The sequence below is a fragment of the Musa acuminata genome, chromosome BXJ1-11 (genome assembly GCF_036884655.1).
Source record: "Musa acuminata AAA Group cultivar baxijiao chromosome BXJ1-11, Cavendish_Baxijiao_AAA, whole genome shotgun sequence".
Lineage (NCBI taxonomy): Eukaryota > Viridiplantae > Streptophyta > Magnoliopsida > Zingiberales > Musaceae > Musa > Musa acuminata.
The window spans coordinates 7,826,442-7,848,769 of NC_088337.1; the positions used below are offsets into that span (position 1 = coordinate 7,826,442).

Below are 22,328 nucleotides of genomic sequence, written 5' to 3' on the forward strand. Positions count from 1 at the left end.
ATTGATCTATGGGGGTCTCAATGTTGAACGATCGATGCACATTTCAAATTGTTAGAATTTTCCCGAACTTTAACTATGAAATTGTTAAATAAGATTCAAAGTAGACCCTAATACGTCAGAAAATCTCGTGACATCAATACTCTTTTATCTGTTCATAACAAAAAATAAAAGGATTATATACAAAAAAAGAATAATCTAACGTTGCTGCGGATTCATTTGTTTCGAACGACTTATCATCACAATTAACTTTGAATGCAGATTCATTTGTTCTGCAACCAACTTAAGAAGAAGTTACTTTTACTTGGATCATAGACCCTTCTGATGAAATGTTCTTCTGCAAAGTTGAACATGTATCTCATTATTATGGTGAATGATTCTTCCTTGACGAGCTAAAGTAGTTTCATACCATACTTGTGGGCTAAGTGACTTTCCTACCTCTTATGCCCTCCACAAATATCCTTAAAAAACAAAAAGAAAAAAAATATTTCTATGATAAGCCCAAGGTAAACATCAATAATTGACAAGGTGAAAGAGATCTCCAACTTCTGTTTTAAAGGTTGAAGAGATGGAGAGATGTACTTATCTTGAAGAGATGGAGAGATGTACCTATCCATCACTGGTGGGTTCAAGACTCCAACAAAGTCGCCTCTTGGCTTTATCAATAAAAACTTTGTAGACTTTTCGACTGAAATCCAGCAGAATATGTCACCGGGTTTTAACCTCCGTGGCTTGCTTCCTCCTAGATTCCATTCCATGCAATCAATAATCATTATGGCTTTTCTGTGGTATCTGTATGTTCTAAAAAAGCTAGTCTTCAAGGTCAGTCAATAAACGGGAGGAAAATTCAATGCCAAAGGAGCATGTGTACCTGATTTGATGAAGGATGCTGCAGCTTTTACACCCTCTTCAATCGAATCTGCGTTCAATTTAGTCAAGCTAGGATTGCCACAGTTCAGTATTCTAGATCTCAGAATGGTTAATTAAGTGGAAAAGTCCGCATCTCTTATTACAGCATGACGAAAGGACTTAAACAGTCAAATCACTTGCTCGCAGACAATATTCCGCAGCGAAAGTGTCGTCTGCAAGTAGGTTGCTCTGCTTATCCTCTATCTATAAATGTTTGATATCGATATGCGTGTTGTGTTTATCCTCGTCAAAGCCACATACGAAATGCCTGCATTCAGCCATTTGGACGTTCCATGAGAATATTGCACAAGTTTTAAATATGGCAACTTTGTTAGAGAAGTGACACTAACCTCAACGTGTTATTTGCCTTGAGGAACAGAAGTCAGCTTGTAGAAGGGCCAATCTCTCCCATTTTTGTGGCCTGGAAAAGTCAGATGCTAATATGCTCTAATCTCATCTTCATCCATTATTCTTTAAAGAAGAAAAAAAAAATATAGAGTTGATGAGTCGTCATAATACACAACACCCACGTTGACTACTATTGCCCGGTAGAAATATCATGAGAAGATGCAATGTAAAATCATGCAAGACAAATTTATGGTTTGAACTCATAACACGAACTTGTGACTTCACATGTACCAGTTCAACTAAACTTGGGCATCATGCTTTTGCTGAAGTTCTGATAAGGCAAATAGTAAATCAGACAAATGCACATGCTGTCATACTGGCCAGACTAGTTGAAATCAAGACTCAGTCAATTTCTGTATAACAAATCTAAAAGACACACATAAATCTAGCACACTGCACAAATCTAAAAGGCAAAACAAGTAGATCGTATAGCACACATAAATCTATTATTACATTATATTATATTCACATCCTTGGAAAAGAAATAAGAAAAGAATAGAAAAAAAGAAACACGATATAAAGGATGCCTGCAAAATGCTGAAGAACAAGGATATACCAGGCCTCACATACATACAAAGACACTGTCCTACCAAAATGACATGTCATGCCTATAGCAAACCCAAGCATCACTTGTGGTAACCAACTACGGCCAAAGTCAACTGCAAGAGCACCCCATTTCTCCATATGAGCTCTCACTCAAGTGTTGGGGGGTCATCTGGTGCCCGTTTTGGTCTAAATATCAAGAGAAAATGAGAAGGTAAAGAGAAGAAAGAGCTAGCTTGGATTTCCTTTTCACACGTGCAAACACTGCATTTCCACGCTATAGATTGCGCGTCAACCCACTTCGAGGGGCATTCCTGAATTTGGAAGCAAAAGAACAGTAATTATATAACTGAAAAGAAATTTCACAATTTTGTAAACATGAGACCCAAAATTTGAGTTCAAACATTACATGATGTATTACTTCATCGTCATAAGTCTCTAAACTAATTTTTAAGATTTAGATGCTAATACATTTACCACAGTATAAAACAAGTGAGTTTTAGCTTGCAGCACATATTATAGCGAATTAGAGGCACACTCGTTCTCATGCTGATCACGATATTTACCAGTCAATGCTGGAATTGAGATGGAAGGACTCTGAAACAATCAAGATGACAAATTCCATTAAGGCATGCTCAAGATTAACATCTTAACTATAATCAGTAATTATTATGTAGCAAAAGATAAGGACAAACTCAGGCAGCCACAAACTATAACCAGACTGGTTGGTATAGTTGTGACAATTAATGACACTCAATTTTTCAAAAAGACAAGTTTTGAATAAATGACAGGATGTAAATCCTAAAAACTATAACTACACTGGTTGATATAGTTGTGACAATTAACATCTTAACTATAATCAGTAATTATTATGTAGCAAAAGATAAGGACAGACTCAGGCAGCCACAAACTATAACCAGACTGGTTGATATAGTTGTGACAATTAATGACAAACTCAATTTTTCAAAAAGACAAGTTTTGAATAAATGAAAGGATGTAAATCCTAAAAAAAATAAATTATCCAACAACCTGCCTGCCAATGTTTTTAATAAGATCCCTTTCATAAATGTAAACTTCCAAACCACTATCCAATGCATAGCCCAAGACAGTTAACACACAGTATTGTTATAGAAGATCCCAGAATGATACAGATCAAGACCAAAATCATCATAAGGAATTAATAAATGGCAAGAAGAACCTTAGCCAATTGATCCCAAGCACCACATATAAGAATATATATATGTAATACCTTCCTGGCAGCAATTGAGAACTATTTGTTGGACCCTTGGAACCTCCAAGTCGCTTAGACTTATTATCTTGTTCTTTCTCCACTCGCATAGCAGCCACTTCTTTCTCCATTAAAGCTACTTCTCTTCTCATCTTTTTTGCCTCCACCTCCATTGCTTTAGTCAATGTATCAACTTTCTTGGCCAGCATCTAATTTAAAAGGCTCACAGAAGAGTGAAATGAGTTTGGAAATGGGAGCAGAACTCTGTTGCAACGATATTGACAGGATGTTTACCTCAATTGCATCATCTTTGTCTTTTAAGCTTTGGTCCTTCTCATAGCATGCTTTTCTGAGTGTGATTACCTCCCTTTGCAACATGTCATACAGTAGCCCAGAGACACAATCAACTGAGTCAACATCAGGTAACTCACTGGTTCTCTTATCTGGATTTTCCTTCCAACTGTTACGTGAGACATCACTCTCAGTTGCATCAGACGATTCATTCATTGATAGACCTGCTGCATTCACAAGGACTTTGCTGCGATCTAAAGACCTAGTGCCACCATCAAATGACTTTGATGCCCCTTTGGCATGTTTCAACACTGTGCTACCAGAAATAGAATACCTCATCTGAAAAGATGGTCTCTTTGATAGGAAGCCATCAACACTCTTTGTCACATTATCAGCTCCACAAAGGGATTGACGACCTGAAGGACTATTGTTTGTACTCTTTCCATCTACACTAGTTCGATTAGTACCACTTGCTGAAATTCTCAATCCCTCTTCTAAAACCTTGAGCCGTAACTGAAACTTCTCCTGAAAGTTCAAAATAGCAACCTCATTTGATCTGTTGACTTGTAAATAAGTATCTTGCTTTACAAGGCAGCATATTGAAAATAAAAATGTTAGTGTTTCAAAGTATAGCATTTTACTTTCAACTGAGCTTCGGATCTTGCAGTACGTTCAGCTATAGCAAGCTTATCTCGAAGTTGCTGCATTTCACCCTGCAAATAAATGTATTTGATGATAAAATTTACCATAACAAAAAAAAAAAGTGGGAACTGAGTATATCAGATGCAATGTTTCGAATAAAGAAGTGGCATAATTTTGAAATCAAGAAATATTCCTAAATGTAGCATCCACATCTTAAAGTACATCAAACAATTAACACTAACCTGCATGAACCTTCGCTCTTCAAGCCACTGTTTAACAGGCATTACTTTGTCATTGGCATCTTTCCATTCATTTGCCACCACCACTGCAACCCTATTAGCTGTGACCTTGGCTCGAGCAAGTTCACGGTCAAGAATTTTCATCTCTTCCTGAACAAATAAACAATAAAATAACGATAACACTCTACACTGTCCTCTAGTAACATAAAAGTAGCTTTATGAAGAAAAATCTCCAGCTACAAAAGATCTTAATAAAGCACAACATATTACACTCATCTCCTGAACTTTTCGCCGGTAATCTCTAACAGCATTTGCAGCTGCGCCCCCTGCAAGAACAGCCTCTTCTAGTTCTCGCACAGTCTGGCTAAGCTTTTCAACCTCAGCAACCTTTTGTCGGTGCATTTTATCCAAGATCTTGTTCTCTTCCTAAAGAAAGCAAACAGTGGACAGAATGAGATTGTTTGTTAGCATCATAACCTGCAGACTCTGATGCTAATCCACGTCTGGAAAATAATTAAGCATCTTCTTCAGGGCACCTGACAGATCTCAATTTGTTTCATTAAATCCTGGTTCTTATTTTGTAGATCATCCACTAAAGAAGCCTTTGCTAAAGCAATCTGTACAGTCCGTTCTGCTTCCAATAGTGCCACTTCCTTTGATTTGGTAAGACGATCTAATGCTCTGTTGTCATCCTGTAGCTTCACATTCTGCAGATGGGAAGTAGCATTGATCAGTATCAATGGCTTAGGGGAGACATCTTCAAAGTTTCTAGGCTTTCTAGCTCCAATTTTTCTGCCATATGGAGAATTCTAAGGTGTTAAGCCCGAGGAATCTAGAGCTGTCTAATATATAACGAACAGAAAAATTAGCAATTAGTCTCTTAAAAGAACATTACAAGTAACATAAAAATATGGTGACAACTTTGGTTAAGTAATGTCCATAAAATATTAGATCAAAGCTCAGAGTAACAAAAGTTCAGCCAGTAGAAGGTAGTACTTTGGTTGGTAAATTGGAATCGAGTAATGAAAAATAAATAGTAGAAGCAACAACAGAAGATGTTAAAAAAACTAGCAATACCCCTTCCTTTTTCTTTTTCTAATAATCAGCAGTGCTATTTTTTTAGTAAAAACAGAAATACTAAAGACATAAGAATTCACATAAACAGATAAACATAACTTGCTTAAAGGAAGGGACAAGGCTACAACAAAAATGAAAACACTTGAATAGATTTCGCATGACAAATTATGCTGTTTATGAACTCAAGATACAAGGGGGGTGGTTGCTAGTCACAGGTATCATTTTTTAGCAAAGTGATAAGGTTTTGCAGGAGCAAATTTCTAAATGATACCTCGTGCCGTGTAAGCTTCAACTCTGCCTCAAGAGGTGCGAGAATGGCTTCAATTGGGGGCATATCATCATCTTTTTGAGCTGAATGAACTCTTCTAAGTGTTGCCTCTGCTGCAAACTGGGCAGCCAAGGCTTCCCTTTTCTCGTCATTTATTTTCTTAATTTCAAGATTCTGCTCAGACACTTTCTCATCAATCACAGCCTTGTGACAGAATAATACAAAAAAAAAAAAAAAACAGTTCAGAAGAAATTTAACAAATTATATGCAATACCCTGTTTTCAAGGAGTGATTCAGCGAGCTTGAGCTTCTCATCCATCTTAGTCAATTCTTCTGTCAGCTGACATAGGTAAGAGAAAAATCAGACTGCAGCCCAATAGTTTCCTGGCTTGGCTCAGACTATTCTATACATAGATTGGAGTTTAAAAAATTATAGAAACACATGGTTAAGAAATTGCAACAACAATTAGAAACAGCAAGTACTCTGATATGCTCAGCAGCTCAGGCATTCCAATGAAATGCAAAACCAACAGACCACTGTAAAAGAAATTAACACGTCTCCCTGGAGATAGCATTCCCTGAATGCGCTATTGAACGCTATGATCCGATTTCATTTCACTAAAACCAACAAAAGCATGTACTAGATTTAATGAAATGACAGAGCAGCTTCGTGCACATGCAAAAAAATAATTTGCCTGAAGCCCCAGAAGATTCAATCTTCAGCACAATTTTATCCTGGAAAGTATAGCAACAAATATGAACAGCGAGATGCATAAAGTGTAGATCCATAAAATGGAAATAAGCTGAAAATTGACATTTTGACTTTGACAACGAAGATTATAAGTCCAATTAGATGACATGTAAGGAAATGAGCAGAAATTCTGTACTCGACACATGCAGTAGCATGAAATAAAGCATTCTCATCGAAAGATCAGCCAACAGACATGAAGAGATATAAGGGAAAATAAGCAGAAATTAACAAGGAAACATGATGCAAAATCTACTCGCCTCTTCGACTGCCTTCTCTCTCGCACGCTCAGACAACCGCAGAGCCTTGATCTCCGACTGTGCCTCTGACAATTCACGATCTTTGTCTGCACACACACAAGAAATGTAAACCAACTTCGGTGCGCAACGCTAACTAATCCAAACTTAGAGCTAAAGAAAACAAATAAGAAGATAACACCTAACAAAGCTTAGTCGCACCTCTAACTTCATTCTCGAGCCTATTGAGCTCGACCCTCACCGGATCCGATCCATGGAGCAAATTGATGAACTCCTCCACCTCCACGTTCGGCTTCATGGAAGCCCTTCGCCTCAGTGCCGGCGCCGCCTTCCCCTCGCCCTTGAACGAAGCAGACGCCATCACGACCGCCGGCGTCGCGTTCCCCCAGGTGGCCTCGCAAGCGAACCCCTCCCCGCCGTCGTCGAACAGATCTGACATCCTGGATCCGACGCAATCTCTCACATCGAAACAAAACAAAGAAAGGAAAAATCCGAAATGCGATCTGAGCTCCCACTCCAAGAACTAGGACTCCTTCCTCCTCGATCGCGATTGAGATCTTCTTCCATGGGTTTCGATCGAGCCGATCACTTTCGGAAGGAACCCACCCTAACTGTGTCCCCCTCCTCCTCCAGTCGCCCTCGTCGCAAATAATTTGAGGTAGGGGAGCCGGAGGTAAACTCCACTACAGCAGAAGTGAGTGGGCGCTCGTTTTTACCGTACGCGTCGTCCTATATTATCCGCGCCTCACGCAATACCGAAAACACATAATAACGGATCTAAAAGCCGATCCAACGGCCTAAGATTACCGAACTAGGGGAGAAGGAGACTGGCGTAATGGAAGAGTCGCTCGAGTTAAATGACGACCCGAACTGAACCGGAAACCCAATCCGGTCCGAGCGAACGAGAGCCACGACCGACAGTGAACCGCATCCGGTGTGCACCGTCAATGTCCACTGTTGGTGCAGTTGGTGGTGGAAAGCAATGCACTAACCGACTAAGTTATGGTCTTCTAATTCAGGCGATGCTTCGTGAGTTCAACACTCCCCCTTATTACTGCAGGTTGATTGCGGTCTTCACTGTCCATCCAAAGAGAGTAGAGAGTTGGTTGTCTAAACCTTCAATTGAAAGAGCTACATGTTCCAAGTTATTTTTGAAAATATATTTATTTTTAATATGTAATTTTAAAAATATTTGAATGAATTATAATTATGAAATATTTGAAGTATCTAATAAATAATAAATAAAAATTATATTATATATATATATATATATATATATTGATGTAAGTGATATTTCATAAAATTATATTTCATGAGTTCATTAAAACATTTTATAAAAAATTTACCCTTCTAATATTTTCAATATTTCTTAATACATTTTTATTTAAAATAATAAATAAATTAATAAAAATGAATGAATATAATCTTATAATAAATTTCATTCGACCCAAATATATAATAAATAAAACATATAATCATATAAATAAATACATATAAATTTTTTTTTATAAAATAAAATAAAATAAAATTTCATCTTATAAAAAATATAAATCATATTAATTTCTCACTAAATTATTTTAATAATATTATAATTTTAAATAAAGTCAAAAGGCACTTTTGAGATTTAAAAAATTACATTAACATCTAGTTCAAATGTAATTTTTTAAAAAATTATTAAGCATCAATTCACATTTAAAATACATATTGAATCCTTAATTTAAATTTCAAATATGTTCCTATAGGCACTCCCTCATCCGATCTATATTTCCTTATTAGACATCAATTTCTTGGGAATTCGCAGGACAAACAGCATTTGAAAAGCTAGTCCACATGGCATTCAAACACATTTCCTTCTTCATGGAACATCGGTGACTATGAGGGGTATTAGCACAGAGCATTAGTATCAATATGGCATTCAATACATTTCTAACAAAAGATCAGGCTTACCTCGGTTTTATCCTGGCTTTGTGCTACTTGAGATTCCATGATATCAGCATCCATAGCATTTTGCCGGCTGGTTGCACAAGCTTTAAACATTTAATACATTACAAGTTCCAATCATTATAACATCAGCAGTTTAAGTCCACAATCCACTGGAACAGAACAAGGCAGTAGCAAATTACCAGCATGTAGAAGAAGTCTTCCAATGACAAACAAGAATGGGTGGGTTGGTGCTGCCATCAGATAGTTAGATCCAAGATAAATCTGAGATCGAGTCAAAGCATTACTTCAGGTCCCAAGCTCGATTTGGTCAGAACGAGCAGCCAACAACTCTTTAAATGGACTCAATAAAGGATAAATGATAAAACCTCGGATAATAAACAATCAAACAGGAGTACCAACTAGGCTTTTTACAAATATTGGCATGCAGAAAAATAAATGACAGAGAAATTTAATCCTCTTTCAATGATGAACCTCAACTCCTGAGCACAAGATGAAATTGGATGTGACACACAACAAATTCTACATGGATTACCCACAGCCCATCCATCACTTTGTCATCCAGGTTTGATCAAAATTCTGTGAGTTCCAGTCTTCTGATCACTCAACAAATGAAGAGATCACAACCTACAAAAACACCAGTCCCGATAGTAGAGCTTCAACGATTTGGAGAACTACTTTGGATTGGTAGAAACTGTGAGCATCACTAGACGTGGATGAAGTTGAGTTAGGGGAAGTAGCCAATGAGGTGCCATTCAGAACCGTGCCATTTCTCCCACCACTGCCGAAAAGAAGAAAATAGTTCAGTAAAGGTTGAATTTAAGCCCTGTCTAGAGCAAGCTAATCATTATCTAGCAAATGCAGAAAGTAATAACATCAAGCTAGCCGTTATCTAGTCAAATATACTGTTCACAGGTTGTGAAGCCCTTTCTATTTGGAGAAACAATAAGATGAATCCATTTCATCAAAAGATTCACCAAGCTTATATTGTATCCCTATCAAACTTTTTTATAACCAAAATTGTCTGTTTCAAATTTCCTTCAAAGCAGTTCTTGGAATAAAACATTTGCAGGCATGTTGACCAAACAAATTTAATATGAAGGTAGTTCTCAATTTTAAGTTTCATATGTTTTACCATGAATATATGTGCACATGCCCATACCAACCAAAATGTGTCAGAATTGCATACAGAGATCCTTGTTAAATTAATTTCCAATTTGACGTAACAACCTACTACCACATTTGATGTTGACTATCATATGCAATATTCATGTAATCTTCCCACCTAAGTGTATATAATCAAATTAAATACAACTATTTTGCTAACCCATCCAAGAACCTCAACTCTCCGCAGATGTGATAATTAACTCAAGTATGAGATGGTCAAATCTCATATGGACACAAACTGATTTATCAAATGATTTGATCCACTTATGTTATTCAAGAAGGTACTGAAATTGATAATAAACAAAAAAATTCTGACTAAAAATTGCAATCTCAATATGACGATCACATACCTTCCAGAAAACAAACAAGAGTCATGACCTGCATGAAAGAAAACACCCGGATATTACCAAGTGTAACCAGAACCAAGAGAAAACACAACCACTCTACACAAGCATGCTAGATTTAATTACTCTATTATACAGCCAGTGGCTCATATCTCATACTATGTTAAGAGCAGTATTTTAATGCATCGTTAATCTGTTGACATCAAGCAATAATTTGAGTGATGCAACCTACACGTCTGCTGACAGACAGCAGTATCTGGGCCATTTGTGTATCATAGGTAGGTGCATATACAATTAAACCAGGTTGCAAAACATAGAACTTAAGTGTTCAATCTACGATGTCCTGATTTTAATTGACTTTAAGATTTCTATAATTAAGAAACTTTAACTTCTCTATGATTACCAGATAAGAAGATAAGGGTGTCATAGTTTTTCAGGGATTACAGAATTAAATCCTAAAAGGAAAAGACAGGTTCAAAGAGCCAGAGAGGAAGTTGGATGTTGTGTTGCTTACTCATAGGTAGGTGCATAAACAATTAAACCAGGTTCCAAAACATAGAACTGAAGTGCTCAATCTACTATGTCCTGATTTTAATGCACTTTAAGATTTTCTATAATTAAGAAACTTTGACTTCTCAATGATTACTAGATAAGAAGATAAGGGTGTCATAGTTTTTGAGGAATTACAGAATTAAATCCTAAAAAGGAAAAGACAGGTTCAAAGAGCAAGAAAAAGGAAGTTGGATGTTGTGTTGCTTACTTGGATCTGTTGTGGTGATAGCAGCAACCCCGCTGAAGTGGCATGTCCCGACTGCCATCCCCATCCCATGGTAATACTCGTTAAACGCATATGAAGCGTGCGCCTCCACTGTGTCAGGGTCATAGCAGGGCTTCCCCTGCGTCAGGAGAGAACAATCCACCTTCCCTGGCCCGCACGCCCAGTCGATCCCCGCTTGCAGCAACTTCTCGTCTGCTCCCTCCTTGGCGACACAAAACGTCTGGCTCGAGGTGTCATTCGCCAGCAGCATCCCCGACCCCGTCAGGTGCAGCGTGTACGCCGGCACGCCATTCGCATCGAACAACCCCCAGAACTTCTCCGACGTCACCCCTGGGCGGAGATCCTCGTCGTAGAGCTCGTAAATGTAGGTGGGCACCGAGACCCCTGGGTGCTTGGGCGTGCCGGTACTGTTGATCACATGGCGGATGAGGTTGCTGTTGTAGGTGTTCGCATTGTCGGTGGTGGCGTCAGGCTCCGTCGTCGGGTCACCCTTGTGCGGCCACCCTGACTCCATGACGACGACCGGCAAATTGGTGACGTTGAGGTAGGCCATGGCGAAGTAGGCGGCGTCGACGACTGCATCGAAGACATTGGTGTAGTGGAGAAGGGTGTTGGCATCGACCGCCTCCTTGTTCGGTGGAAGCGGGCGGAAAAGAGCGTAATCCAATGGGATGATGCCGTTTGATTGCAGGTAGTCGTAGTAGGGGTAGACGTTGAGCATGAGATAGGAACCGGTGGACTGGAGAAACTTGAGCATGGGCACGAAGACCGGCTCGAGGGTGCGGTTGAAGAAGGCCTGCGACGGCGGGAAGGAGTCGAGGATCAAGGAGGAGGAGTGCGGCGTGGAGACCTTGATGACGCCGTCGAGGTTGGCGGCCACGAGCGCGGAGTGGATGTAGCGTAGCGCGGGCACGAGCAAGGGGGCGGCGTTGGGGAGAGCGGTCAAGACCTCGGAGCCGACGGCGATGGCGGTGATGTTGACGGCGGGGACGTGGGCGACGACGTTGCGGGCGACCCAGTTGGCGGCGGTGGCGTTGGACTGGCCGACGGCGAGGAGCTGCTCGTTTGGGACGGAGACGGTGACGCGGATGCCGGTGTTGGTAAGGGCGGCCAACATGGCCGGGTCGGCGTCGTAAAGCCGTACGTTGCGGATCTGCTGCGACTTCAACAGCGCCGCCACCATCGTCGGCGACGGCATGTTCGACAGCGCCGTGCCGACGTTGACGCCGATGTACGCCCCTGCCGTGGCCCACCACCGCAACCACCGAAATTTGGCGCAGGTTAGTGAATATTACGAGAGAGTGATAAAAGTACGCAAAGTACAGACAAATATCAATATGATTATAAGATATAATTGGTGTCAGATTAACGTGGTCCGGCGGCACAATAAGCAAAGACAGCTAGCTGTAAAGCAACAAGAACAAGGGCGCGAAACAACGGAGTGTGGGACCAAAGCACGAATCAAAAGGTGATGCAGGACAGTAGATCTCAACCGTCCACTAGTAAAGGTTTGTGACTCGTATTGGACGGTCGATACAGATTCGCACAAGTGTTTTCGCCACATTCTCCGACAGAGACAAGAAAAACGAAGCATGAACAGAAAATATAAATATAATGTGTTCAAGCAGAAAGCAGTGGATCACCGACCGTTGCTTTGGTATCTCGTGGTGGGGACAGGGGAACTATGATAGCATTCGGCCATTGCTTACCCTTTTTTATCCATGTAGACTAAAAACAACAAAAAGAAGCCCACCGCAGAATCGAACGAGCGCGAAACACCACGCGATGAACCTTAATGATGCTCTTGCGGGCCCCACCAACCTGCGTGCCTCGTTCTCCGCCTATATCTAAAGAGCTAAGCGTACGCTCGAAGAAAAGAAGCCCTTCCAACGTAATAATAATAATCCAAAAAATATATGCAAGAAATGAAATATATAAATAGTCGTCTTAATTAACAGCTCAGGAAAACTCGGCGTCACTCAAAAACATTAGTTGCTGCGTCTTTGAACATGAAAGCATACAAGCAAGCGTGTACATCGAGAACGAATCGCATCGATCAAACGAAGAGCTGAGAAGGTTTCGTGAAGAAAGAGAAAGGGCGAAACGATCCCTCAACCAAGAAGCCCGAAAAGATGCTTGGGGTATGGAGGATCGAATGGACCTCACCTTCGTCGGCGTAGATCGCAGAGAGAGATAAAAAGAGGAACAGGAGACGAAGCGCCATCGATTTCACCCTCTTTCTCCGGAACGCATGCGGCGGTGGAGCGACGGCAGCCCAGAAACTCCACATCTTTGTTCTCGATCCCGACCTAGACAAGGATTTCAAAAGGAGGGGGAGAGAGAGAGAGTGGGGCGGGGGGAGGAGGGGCGACGGGTGACGAGGGCTGGAGGTAGGGGAGCACATCAAAATGGGCAGGCATCTTATACAAGCAGACGACTGGGGTTGGGGTACGTTGTCCTCTCCCATCATATGGCCCCCTCATCACCGATCCAACGGCCAGAAATCCTTAGATCGAGGGCTTTAGAAATCGTTGGGACTCGAGAGCGAGCGAGGGAGGGAGAGAGAAACCAACTCAACGGTCATATTTGGAGCAGTGGCGGGCGCAGCTTTTGGTGACATTTCCTGCTTTGTTGTCTAGCAGGGCGGTCTCATTCTTGGGGTTCGCGTTCTTACGAGACACAGGGAAGCATATTAAATGAAGTGGGAAAACGGTCCGCTCGTGGGGATACGGGGACTCGTTGGGCCTTGAAGCCCATGAATAATTGTTTTCTTTATTTCCAATTGCACGCCGTCTGTAGCCCAATATGATTCGCAAAAGGCATCGGGTAATTTTTTGTTTTTTTTAATCAATCCTATACTTTCTTTGACCACGTCGTCACAATGTCGAGTTAAGTCTTAAAAGAAGTATATTCAAAGAACAACTTATTATTCATTTAAAAGATTAAATAACTTAAATGATGATCGAATTAATTCGATTTGATTTGAATTCATGTGTGTGGAAAGTCTAATAATATGTTTAGAAGTAGATTGGATACTTGCTCGATGGACGGACGAGAGGAACTCGGAGGCTTGCTTGATGGCTAATTTATATGAAGACCGAGACCGAGTAGCCATAATATGGTCTCTCTAATGCTCTAGTCCATTATAAGATGAAAGGTGAGAATTTTAAGTAAAATAATAACTTACCTCAATTATCGGGGTGGGTTTTTTATAGTAAGTTTAATTGAAGGAAATATTCTATGATATGAGACAAATATTAAATGAGATATGTTTTCGTTTACTAAATGTGTTGTCACATGTTAAGTCATGATTAGAAGATTCAAAATGCATCCAAGTAATGGCTCAACACTTTGGCAACTAACGCATTGAGTAAGCACTAGCTCAGCTTGAGGAACGGGTGCATTAAGTGTGTGCATCAAGTGTCTTTCTAGCCCAAGGAGGCCGTAATTACATGCATCGTGATGCTTAGTCCAAAAAATTTACATCGAAGGTTCTTTGATGCTTGAAGGGCACATAAGACATTCCATTATGCTTATCGCAAAAAAGGATGTATTCAGTGCATTTTGATGCTCAACCTGAGAAGAGCATATTAAGGGTATTTGTACAAGAAGGATGCATCAGGTGTACTTTGGTATCGGCGTATCAAGTGCACTTTGATCTTTAGCCCAAGGACACATGATGCTTGACTTAAGAAAGATGTATTAGACACTCTTTGATACTTATCCCAAAAAGGATATAATGAATATATTTTGATACTTAAGAATGATGCATCAGGTACTCTTTGATGCTTAGCTTGAGAAAGACACATTAGACATTTTTAATGCATAGCCCGAGAATGACACATCAAGCGTATTTTGATGCTTAGACCAAGAAGGGCATATTTTGATACTTAACTCAAGAAGGATGCATCATATGATGTTTGATGCTTAGCTCAAGAAGAGCACATCGAGCACATTTTAATACTTAATATGAGAAAGACGCATTTTGATGCTCAGCCCGAGAAATTGGACGGTCTTTGATATTTAACTCGAGAAGGCGTATCATATGCTCTTTGATGCTTAGCTTGAAAAGAGCGCATCAAGCACCCTTTGATGCTTAGCCCGAGAATGACACATTAGACACATTTTGATATTGAGCTTAAGAAGAATGTATCAGATAAGCTTTAGTTTGGCCACAATTGATTGTCAACACTTGCTTCAATCAACACCTTAATGAGTAAAAAATCTTGAGTCAACTAAGTGAGGAAGTTAAGCAAGAGGCAGCTCACATGAAATTTGCGTAGAAAATCATTGATGGGACTTTTAGAATTGAGGTAATGGTCTAGGCCTGTAAGGTCCATCTTTGCGATGGTAGGGGCCTTGAGCCCCATTGAGTTTTTTTTGTGGTCTATCCTTACCTTTTGGCCTGGCCTCTTCGACGTTCGAAAAACGTTCCTTTCATCTCAAACCTTAGGTTGAGAAGATATCCTCCTTTCTCTTTTTTGATTTTCGATCCATTAGTTAACTGGTGGATGAAGGAGTTGAAGTTATCTCCTTAGGTAGCTCAAGGTCAGTAGGGGTCTCGACTACCTCCTCTTCTAGGGGCAAGCAATAGTTGATATATGGATCTTGAGAGAACTTTAGACCATAAATGGTTTATATAATCAGGATTTTGTCTTGACCCTAGAGCATCTGGACTGCTTGCACGTCTAATATTCTATTCCAACCGAGTATGATATTTAAGTGCCTCAGTCCGAACAACATCCCTTTGTTGTCTATACATCGATGCATCAGAGTTTGGGCTCAATTTCCCCCTCCATTCACTTATTATGGCGTGCCTTGAGTGGTGGATGATTTTGCATTCTCAAATGATACCTAACTCATGATGCTATTTTATCGCCTCCATTAGGCAATATTGCCATGCCAATATTACCCCGACTTGTGACTTGTTTCACGTATGCTTTCAAGTGTGCAAGAAGGCCAATAACTACTAACTTACAACTAGGGAGGGGTTTCAAATGAAGGTAGCTCTGACTTCCAAGAAGAGTTCGAAGGTATGGTTCTTTTTTTATCGAGATTGATCAGGATTGAGTCTCAATCTCGATTGGTCAACATACATAATCAACAACTCTCTCCTTCCCTGTCCTTGAAGGAGAAGAACCAAGTGCTTAAGGGTGAAAGTACTATCATCTTCCCTAGACATCAAAAAGATAGACAAGGACTAGTTGATCGATGATGGCTTAATGTCAGCTCCTCGAGATATAATTCAAACTCCTATATCTTCCTCATACTTTGTTTTCTCAATCCATAAATTATAATTTCTTGTCTCGTTTTTGCAAGGATGAGTCTCTGCATAATGAAGAATGGGGGTACGACCTCCTCCATGTCAATCGTTGGTGCCCCCACTCCCCCTGCTTCCTTGTCTATGCTTGTTGTCACTTCGATAATTCTCAAGCAACCTACTTTTGTAGCATTGTGCCTGCCTCCAAGGATCATCATCGACAAAGGCCTCACTAAAGGGCATCCAAAGTGGTGAAAGGTCATACTGAAGAAGTTAATGTCCATAAGGGACTTAGGGAGTGAGGATCCCAAGGTGGGGTCATCCAAGATAAGTCGAGGTGCTAGTAAGTCTATGATCTTTGCAAAGGAAGGGCAACACCTTTCACCACATTGAAGATGTCCAACAAGTAGGAGAATGAATCTCTCCAATTTGAAGGTGGCCTAAACAATTTGGGATGATAGGAACCCATCAACTCAATTCTGTCGTGGGTCCAAAAACTTTGAGAGTATAGGGATCCATCGGCTCGATACTATCGTGGGTCATTGGTTCTTCCTCTAGTGAAAAAGTCTATGATAACCCTTGGAGGTCATGATAGACATGTCTATAAAGAATAAGGTGATGATAAGTATTATTCTCTTTTTCACATGTTGTAATTTGAGATCTCCTTTAGGCTAACCTTTAGGTCCTTTTTTTGCTTGAGGCATCACCAGTATATCATGGGGCTAATTGACCTAGTGCACAAATAAAAAAGTTTCATTAGCCACATGATGATCGAACTTGACCACCTCCATAATGAGGTGATAGAACTGACGAAGGAATGGGTCGACCTGTAAGTGGTGGCAGGGTTTGAGGCTTGAGTGGCCTAATGGGAGGGTCAATTAGTCAATGCTTAACAATGCAATGTCGATCTAGTTGAGCACCTAAAATATGGTTTGAGTGTCGAAATATTTATAATTTTATTCAGGTAAGTATGCATCATGTTATATAATCATATTTCAAAATCATCGGCATAAGACAATTAACAGTAAATATCTCATCCTATGATTTATTTAGCAAGCATAATCCTACAACATAGCATATACAAAATAAAGAGATACAATTTTACCTCAAAATAATTCAAAATACTTATATGCACATATAGAAAACATAGCAAATTCATGGACTTCTATACTCCATATCATAACATATATGTGCACTCCCACATTGCAAGTCATCGTAATATATACATGCACTCTTACATTGCACGTCATAATCTATACATGTACTCCCACACCACACGTCATAGCATATATATGCATCGTACGTCGTAATATATTCGTTCACTCTCACATCGTACGTCATCATATATGTATGTATATAATATGTTTGATCGTAATTCATATATTTTTATACTTACAAAATATATACATTCACATTTAGTTTATGTGTCTTTCATGATAATCATATCATTCGAAATATATTTTTTAAAATTTATTATGAATACGATAATTTATACAATTATTATTTTATAGTAAATTAAACTTATACTTATTTTATTAAACTTAAAAATAAAGATGTCAATGAAAGACCATATTATTTGATGATGGAGTGTCAGAGTGATACACCTATCAAATTAAGAGCATAGAGTTACAAGATATCTTAATTAAGAACTCTACCTTTTGAATTATTGATTTATAATAATTTATTAAAATAATTCATAAAAAATTTCATAAAATCCTTTATAAAATAAACTATACTTAATCTAAAAATTTATCTATATTCCACCAATTTTTCAATAATTTATTTTAAAATCAAATGAATTAATTAGTATCAATCAAGCTATTGCATCATTCTATGAAACTTCACTATTCTAGTTGACTAAACGATCTTAAAATTATCATGAAATTTTGTAAAAAAACTAGAAGACATATAAAACTAAATATACATCAAATTTTACCTTAAAATAAAATTATTTGGAGGCTAAACTATCCTTCTAATGCAATACCTATTCTGTTATACTAAAACTGGGTTGGGACTATCTGAACTTATAAATAGAATTAATATATGTTATATTTTGCCAAAATTAGGTTGGGACGGTCTAAACTCATAAATCTTATCTCTTAGTACACAAAAGTAGTATTCACTTAATTCTAAATCTCACATAACCCCAAGGAAACCTTTTAAAACATACGAAAAGGATAAAACCTAATTATATCCCTAATGGATTAATTTAGTTTTAATATAATCTATAATCAGAAAATAAGATTTTGAGTACTTCAAATTAGCAAAATAATAATTTTATGCACTAATCTCATATGAAAGTCATACTAGATGCCTTAGAATCAATCATAAGAGATTCATACAAGACATCCAAAAAGCAAAGATAAATTTAAAGTATAGGTTATTCAAAAATAACTGAAAAGATCGACTTAGAAATTGTAAAACTGAAACCCTAGGCATAACAAGAGAAGAATTAAGTTTTTCTTACCTCGATATTCTTTAAAGTCGAGGTTTCCTGGCTTCTATGAGAAAAGCTAAGAGAACGACTAAGGAGAAAAAGGGTTGTGGGTTATCAAGTTAGTAAAGATGATGATGTACAGAGGTGCTTTAGAGATTATCTTAAGATCTAGGGTTCAATCCCATTATGTTTCATTTCAAGTTTTTCTTTACTTTTCTTCTTTTACTAATATAATTCTAATGTTGCAGCAACCTCGATTGAGTTTAACATAGTTTGATAAAGATGACATTTTTTTTGTCTAAATTCATCTTTCAATCTTACTTATGTACCTCATCATTTAGTATAAACTCCTCTTTGATTTGTATTTTTATTTAATTTTTTATTACTCCATCCATGCCTAAGTAGTTTATGATCCTCTACATACATATGGTTTAACTATTAAACTTCCTTATGTTAATCATGGTCAAACTCATTCAAACCTTGAGATTCACTTAAGATCGATTAAAATTCAATCGTAATTTCTAGTCATAATATGCATATTTATTACCAGTGCTTAATCTCATATTCAAATCCACTAGCACACTTTGACTTATTGCACTATGCTTAAAGTAAACATTAATACTTATGCATGCTCAACTAATATTTTGAAAAGTATGTACTTCAACCATAAAAGCCGAAAACATAAGCATATTATTTATCATATTTATGAACAATAAGCATCACAATTTATATCACTAAGTAAGGACAATATATACATATTATTTGTGCTTCTTTCAACATGATACTTGTAGTTCAAGGTGTGTGAAACTCGGACACTATAGACGGCACAATTGATAGTTGGAGTATAAGCTCCTCAAGATGAACTATAAGGCCAAAAACCTAAACCATTAGATCATCAACCTGAAGAAGCATCATGATCTTGAGGCAACCTTGGCCTCGAAACATGTAGCAATAGCGGTGCATAAGGAGTCTCTGTTGTTGGTTATTTTGGCCCTCAGGATTCCGTAGTAGGCAACATAACAACAAACACTCGATAAAGTTAACGCCAAGGGGTTTTCATAACTCTATGGGGAAGGGGATCATGGAAACACTAAATCAGAGAAGCATAAACAAAAAAATAGTTGCTACCACATCACTTGAATATACTTGAATGTGAGATATCATTCGATATCTTAAGATCGAGACTCTCCTATTTGATTTGATTGATGCCAAGAAAATTAGAAGAAGAACACATGGTTTTGCATGATAAATGGAGCTCTTTACAAACGTTCACTAAGTAATTATTGTGTTGTCTCTGTATTCCAAAGAAGCTACCCGAGTGCTTTTCAAAGCCTATATAAGAGAACTTGCAAAGAGCACATTGGAACATGGTGACTAGCATTCAAAATCTTCTGATAGGGGTACTATTGGCTGACCCCAAGACAAGATGCAATTGAATATGTGAACCATTGCGATCGATGGCACAAGGAGCTCGATCCTTGGTGGGGGGTGATTCCTTGTTGGCTTGGGGAGATGGCAACGACAAAGGGCTTGATCGGTGTTTGCTCACTAGGGCTTTCCTCTCTTCCTTGAGCATATCAGGGTGCTCGATTTAAGGGTTGGAGGAGGCTACAATCTCAGTGATTAGGCGACTTTGTTCCTACCTGATCTTCTTTTGATGTGCTATCGTCGAGGGGTGAGACAAGACTTGCTGCATCTTCATTCTATGCCTCGGATTATCCTCGATGATGTTTCCATGAAGGTCCATATCTCCAAACAAGCAAAAGAGTTGATATTTAGTCCCTAGACCGACAAATCTCAACGGAAAGACTAAGGATACCAACTCCTTATCCTGAAGTGCAGAAGGCAAGGTTGAAGCCTACCTCAACAAGCCATTGCTTGCTCATATGAAGAATAGTGACAGACTTAGATAAGGGAGAGCAATTTGGTAGAACTACTCATTCTTTGACTCATGTAACCTCTAGGAGTTATTGAAAGATTTTTCGACTAATTCAAGTTGATTGGTCACCCATTAGAATCTTCCTTTCCGAACCTTTGTTAGAGGTTGAAACCCTCTTGACTTTGCAACCAAAGTGGACGAAGAGAAAGTATGCTGAACTTATGAAGCACATGTTATAGCACATGAGCAACAAGGTCAGTATCGGAGTAATGCAAATCCTTTGGCATACTCCGACAAATGCTACAAGATAGCGCAAAAACTTCTAATATTGGAAAGCTTCGACAAAAAAGGAGTGGATGAGAAAATGAACTCCCACCTCTAGTGCATATATGCATGTGTAAAAGTAGTGACACGACTTGTAGGGTCGATCACAAGGCCGAGTAACAATTAACTCAAACTTAGATTGAAATATGATAGGCCTCATTGATATAATCTAGGTCGGAGACCAACACAACAGAGTCAAAGTCGAACAAGTCCGTTGAGGGGGGCAAGACTCTACCGCTTGAGGGATTAGCCCCCGAGGGGCAACATGCCTAGTTACGATCACTTTGACCCCTTTCGAGAACCTTTATCGACACCTAGGGTGGTGACGGAATCGATGACCCATTCGAATCCCATATGTTAGAAAAGGAGGAAATAGAAGAAATTATGACCCTTATTAAAGAATGAAGAAAAGTCTGGTCAAGGTCCCAATGCTCCAAATCGTTAGAAGGCATGAGATAACAAATGAGCATGACCCACTATTTATAGGGGCCAACATAATTTTAGTTTCCCCAAGCAGTCATTCAGCTCCCAAACAGTTCGAGAAGTGGGCTACATGACAACACGAGAGTGATTAAGAGTTATATGTATCATCATTATGATCTTTTAGAATCCTCAACAATGTGGACAATCAGCACACCGAGGCTCTTGATGGCCCTACATTAGCTAGACGTTAGGCCATTATTATGAAATACAAGGAACTAAATCTCGACGAATCTCTTACAACAATTGAGATTGTATGCTTGTAGGCAGAGATGGTGGCGATAACGCTTTGCACATGTCAATTGGAATCATCCCATGACAAGGGCAGAAGAATGACTCCAATCGACTTTGAATTAATTAGTGTTCGATAGACACGTGCCGACATATCAATATCACGTGTTTGACACTTTATAGACACGTGATTGACACCTTAGCATCACATATTCAACACCTCAATATTACATGGCCAATGCCTTAGAATGAGGCACAACATGACCATAGTTAGGTCCGGAAGAGATGCACTAACCGGCACTTATTATGAAAGTAACAATGTTTATAGTTAACTATAAAAAGAGGTTCCCCAAGTACATGTCGAGAGATTCTCTCTCTTAATTATGAGTTGAGTACTCCGAATCCTAAAAAACTTAGGCATCAGATGAGCTTTGTCGAGAGCGCTCCCAACATAATTTTATAGACTATGATATAGTTGGAGGAGACGATTAGATGAAGATTGATGGTGTCGACCGGAATCACCTCATGGCAACTCTGAATTAGTATCCAAATTACACAATCAAAACCTAACTTAATAGGTGGTGCATGCTCAAGTGATATTAGGTAGACATGTGGTCGACATGTTATGTGTTCGACACTTCATAGACACATGGTTGATACCTTAGAGGCATGCGGCTAACACCTTAGCATCACATGTCCAATATCTCATCGACATGTGTCTGACACCTCAACATCATATGTCCAATACCTTAATGTCACATGACCAATACCTCAACATGAGGCACAACAGGACCATAGTTAAGTCTGAAAGAGAAGCACCACTTTCTCCATAATCAACTCCTATTGTAGAAGTAATGATATTTAGAGCTTACTATAAAAA

General features: G+C 39.0%; 2 protein-coding genes across 3 annotated transcripts; both read right to left on the reverse strand.

The window, feature by feature from the left end:
• Nucleotides 1-1,718: 1,718 nt before the first annotated feature.
• LOC103970794 (microtubule-associated protein 70-1) lies at nt 1,719-7,311 on the reverse strand. Its single transcript, XM_009384716.3, has 11 exons — nt 6,809-7,311; nt 6,611-6,696; nt 5,877-5,942; nt 5,606-5,776; nt 4,794-4,964; nt 4,528-4,683; nt 4,261-4,407; nt 4,018-4,089; nt 3,380-3,901; nt 3,107-3,294; nt 1,719-2,171 (listed from the first exon to the last, which is right to left on the reverse strand). Exons 1-11 carry the CDS (start codon nt 7,044-7,046, stop codon nt 2,135-2,137), a joined length of 1,854 nt encoding a protein of 617 aa, XP_009382991.2. The 5' UTR covers nt 7,047-7,311; the 3' UTR covers nt 1,719-2,134.
• A 1,592-nt stretch (nt 7,312-8,903) lies between these two features.
• On the reverse strand, nt 8,904-13,464 carry LOC103970795 (glucan endo-1,3-beta-glucosidase 3-like). Of its 2 annotated transcripts, XM_009384717.3 has the most exons (4): nt 13,004-13,463; nt 10,820-12,076; nt 10,066-10,093; nt 8,904-9,329 (listed from the first exon to the last, which is right to left on the reverse strand). In XM_009384717.3, exons 1-4 carry the CDS (start codon nt 13,305-13,307, stop codon nt 9,176-9,178), a joined length of 1,743 nt encoding a protein of 580 aa, XP_009382992.2. In that variant the 5' UTR covers nt 13,308-13,463; the 3' UTR covers nt 8,904-9,175. The 2 variants fall into 2 exon arrangements, with proteins under 2 accessions (XP_009382992.2, XP_018675668.2); XM_018820123.2 differs by lacking the exon at nt 10,066-10,093 and having other exon boundaries at nt 13,004-13,464.
• Between the last annotated feature and the right edge of the window lie 8,864 nt (nt 13,465-22,328).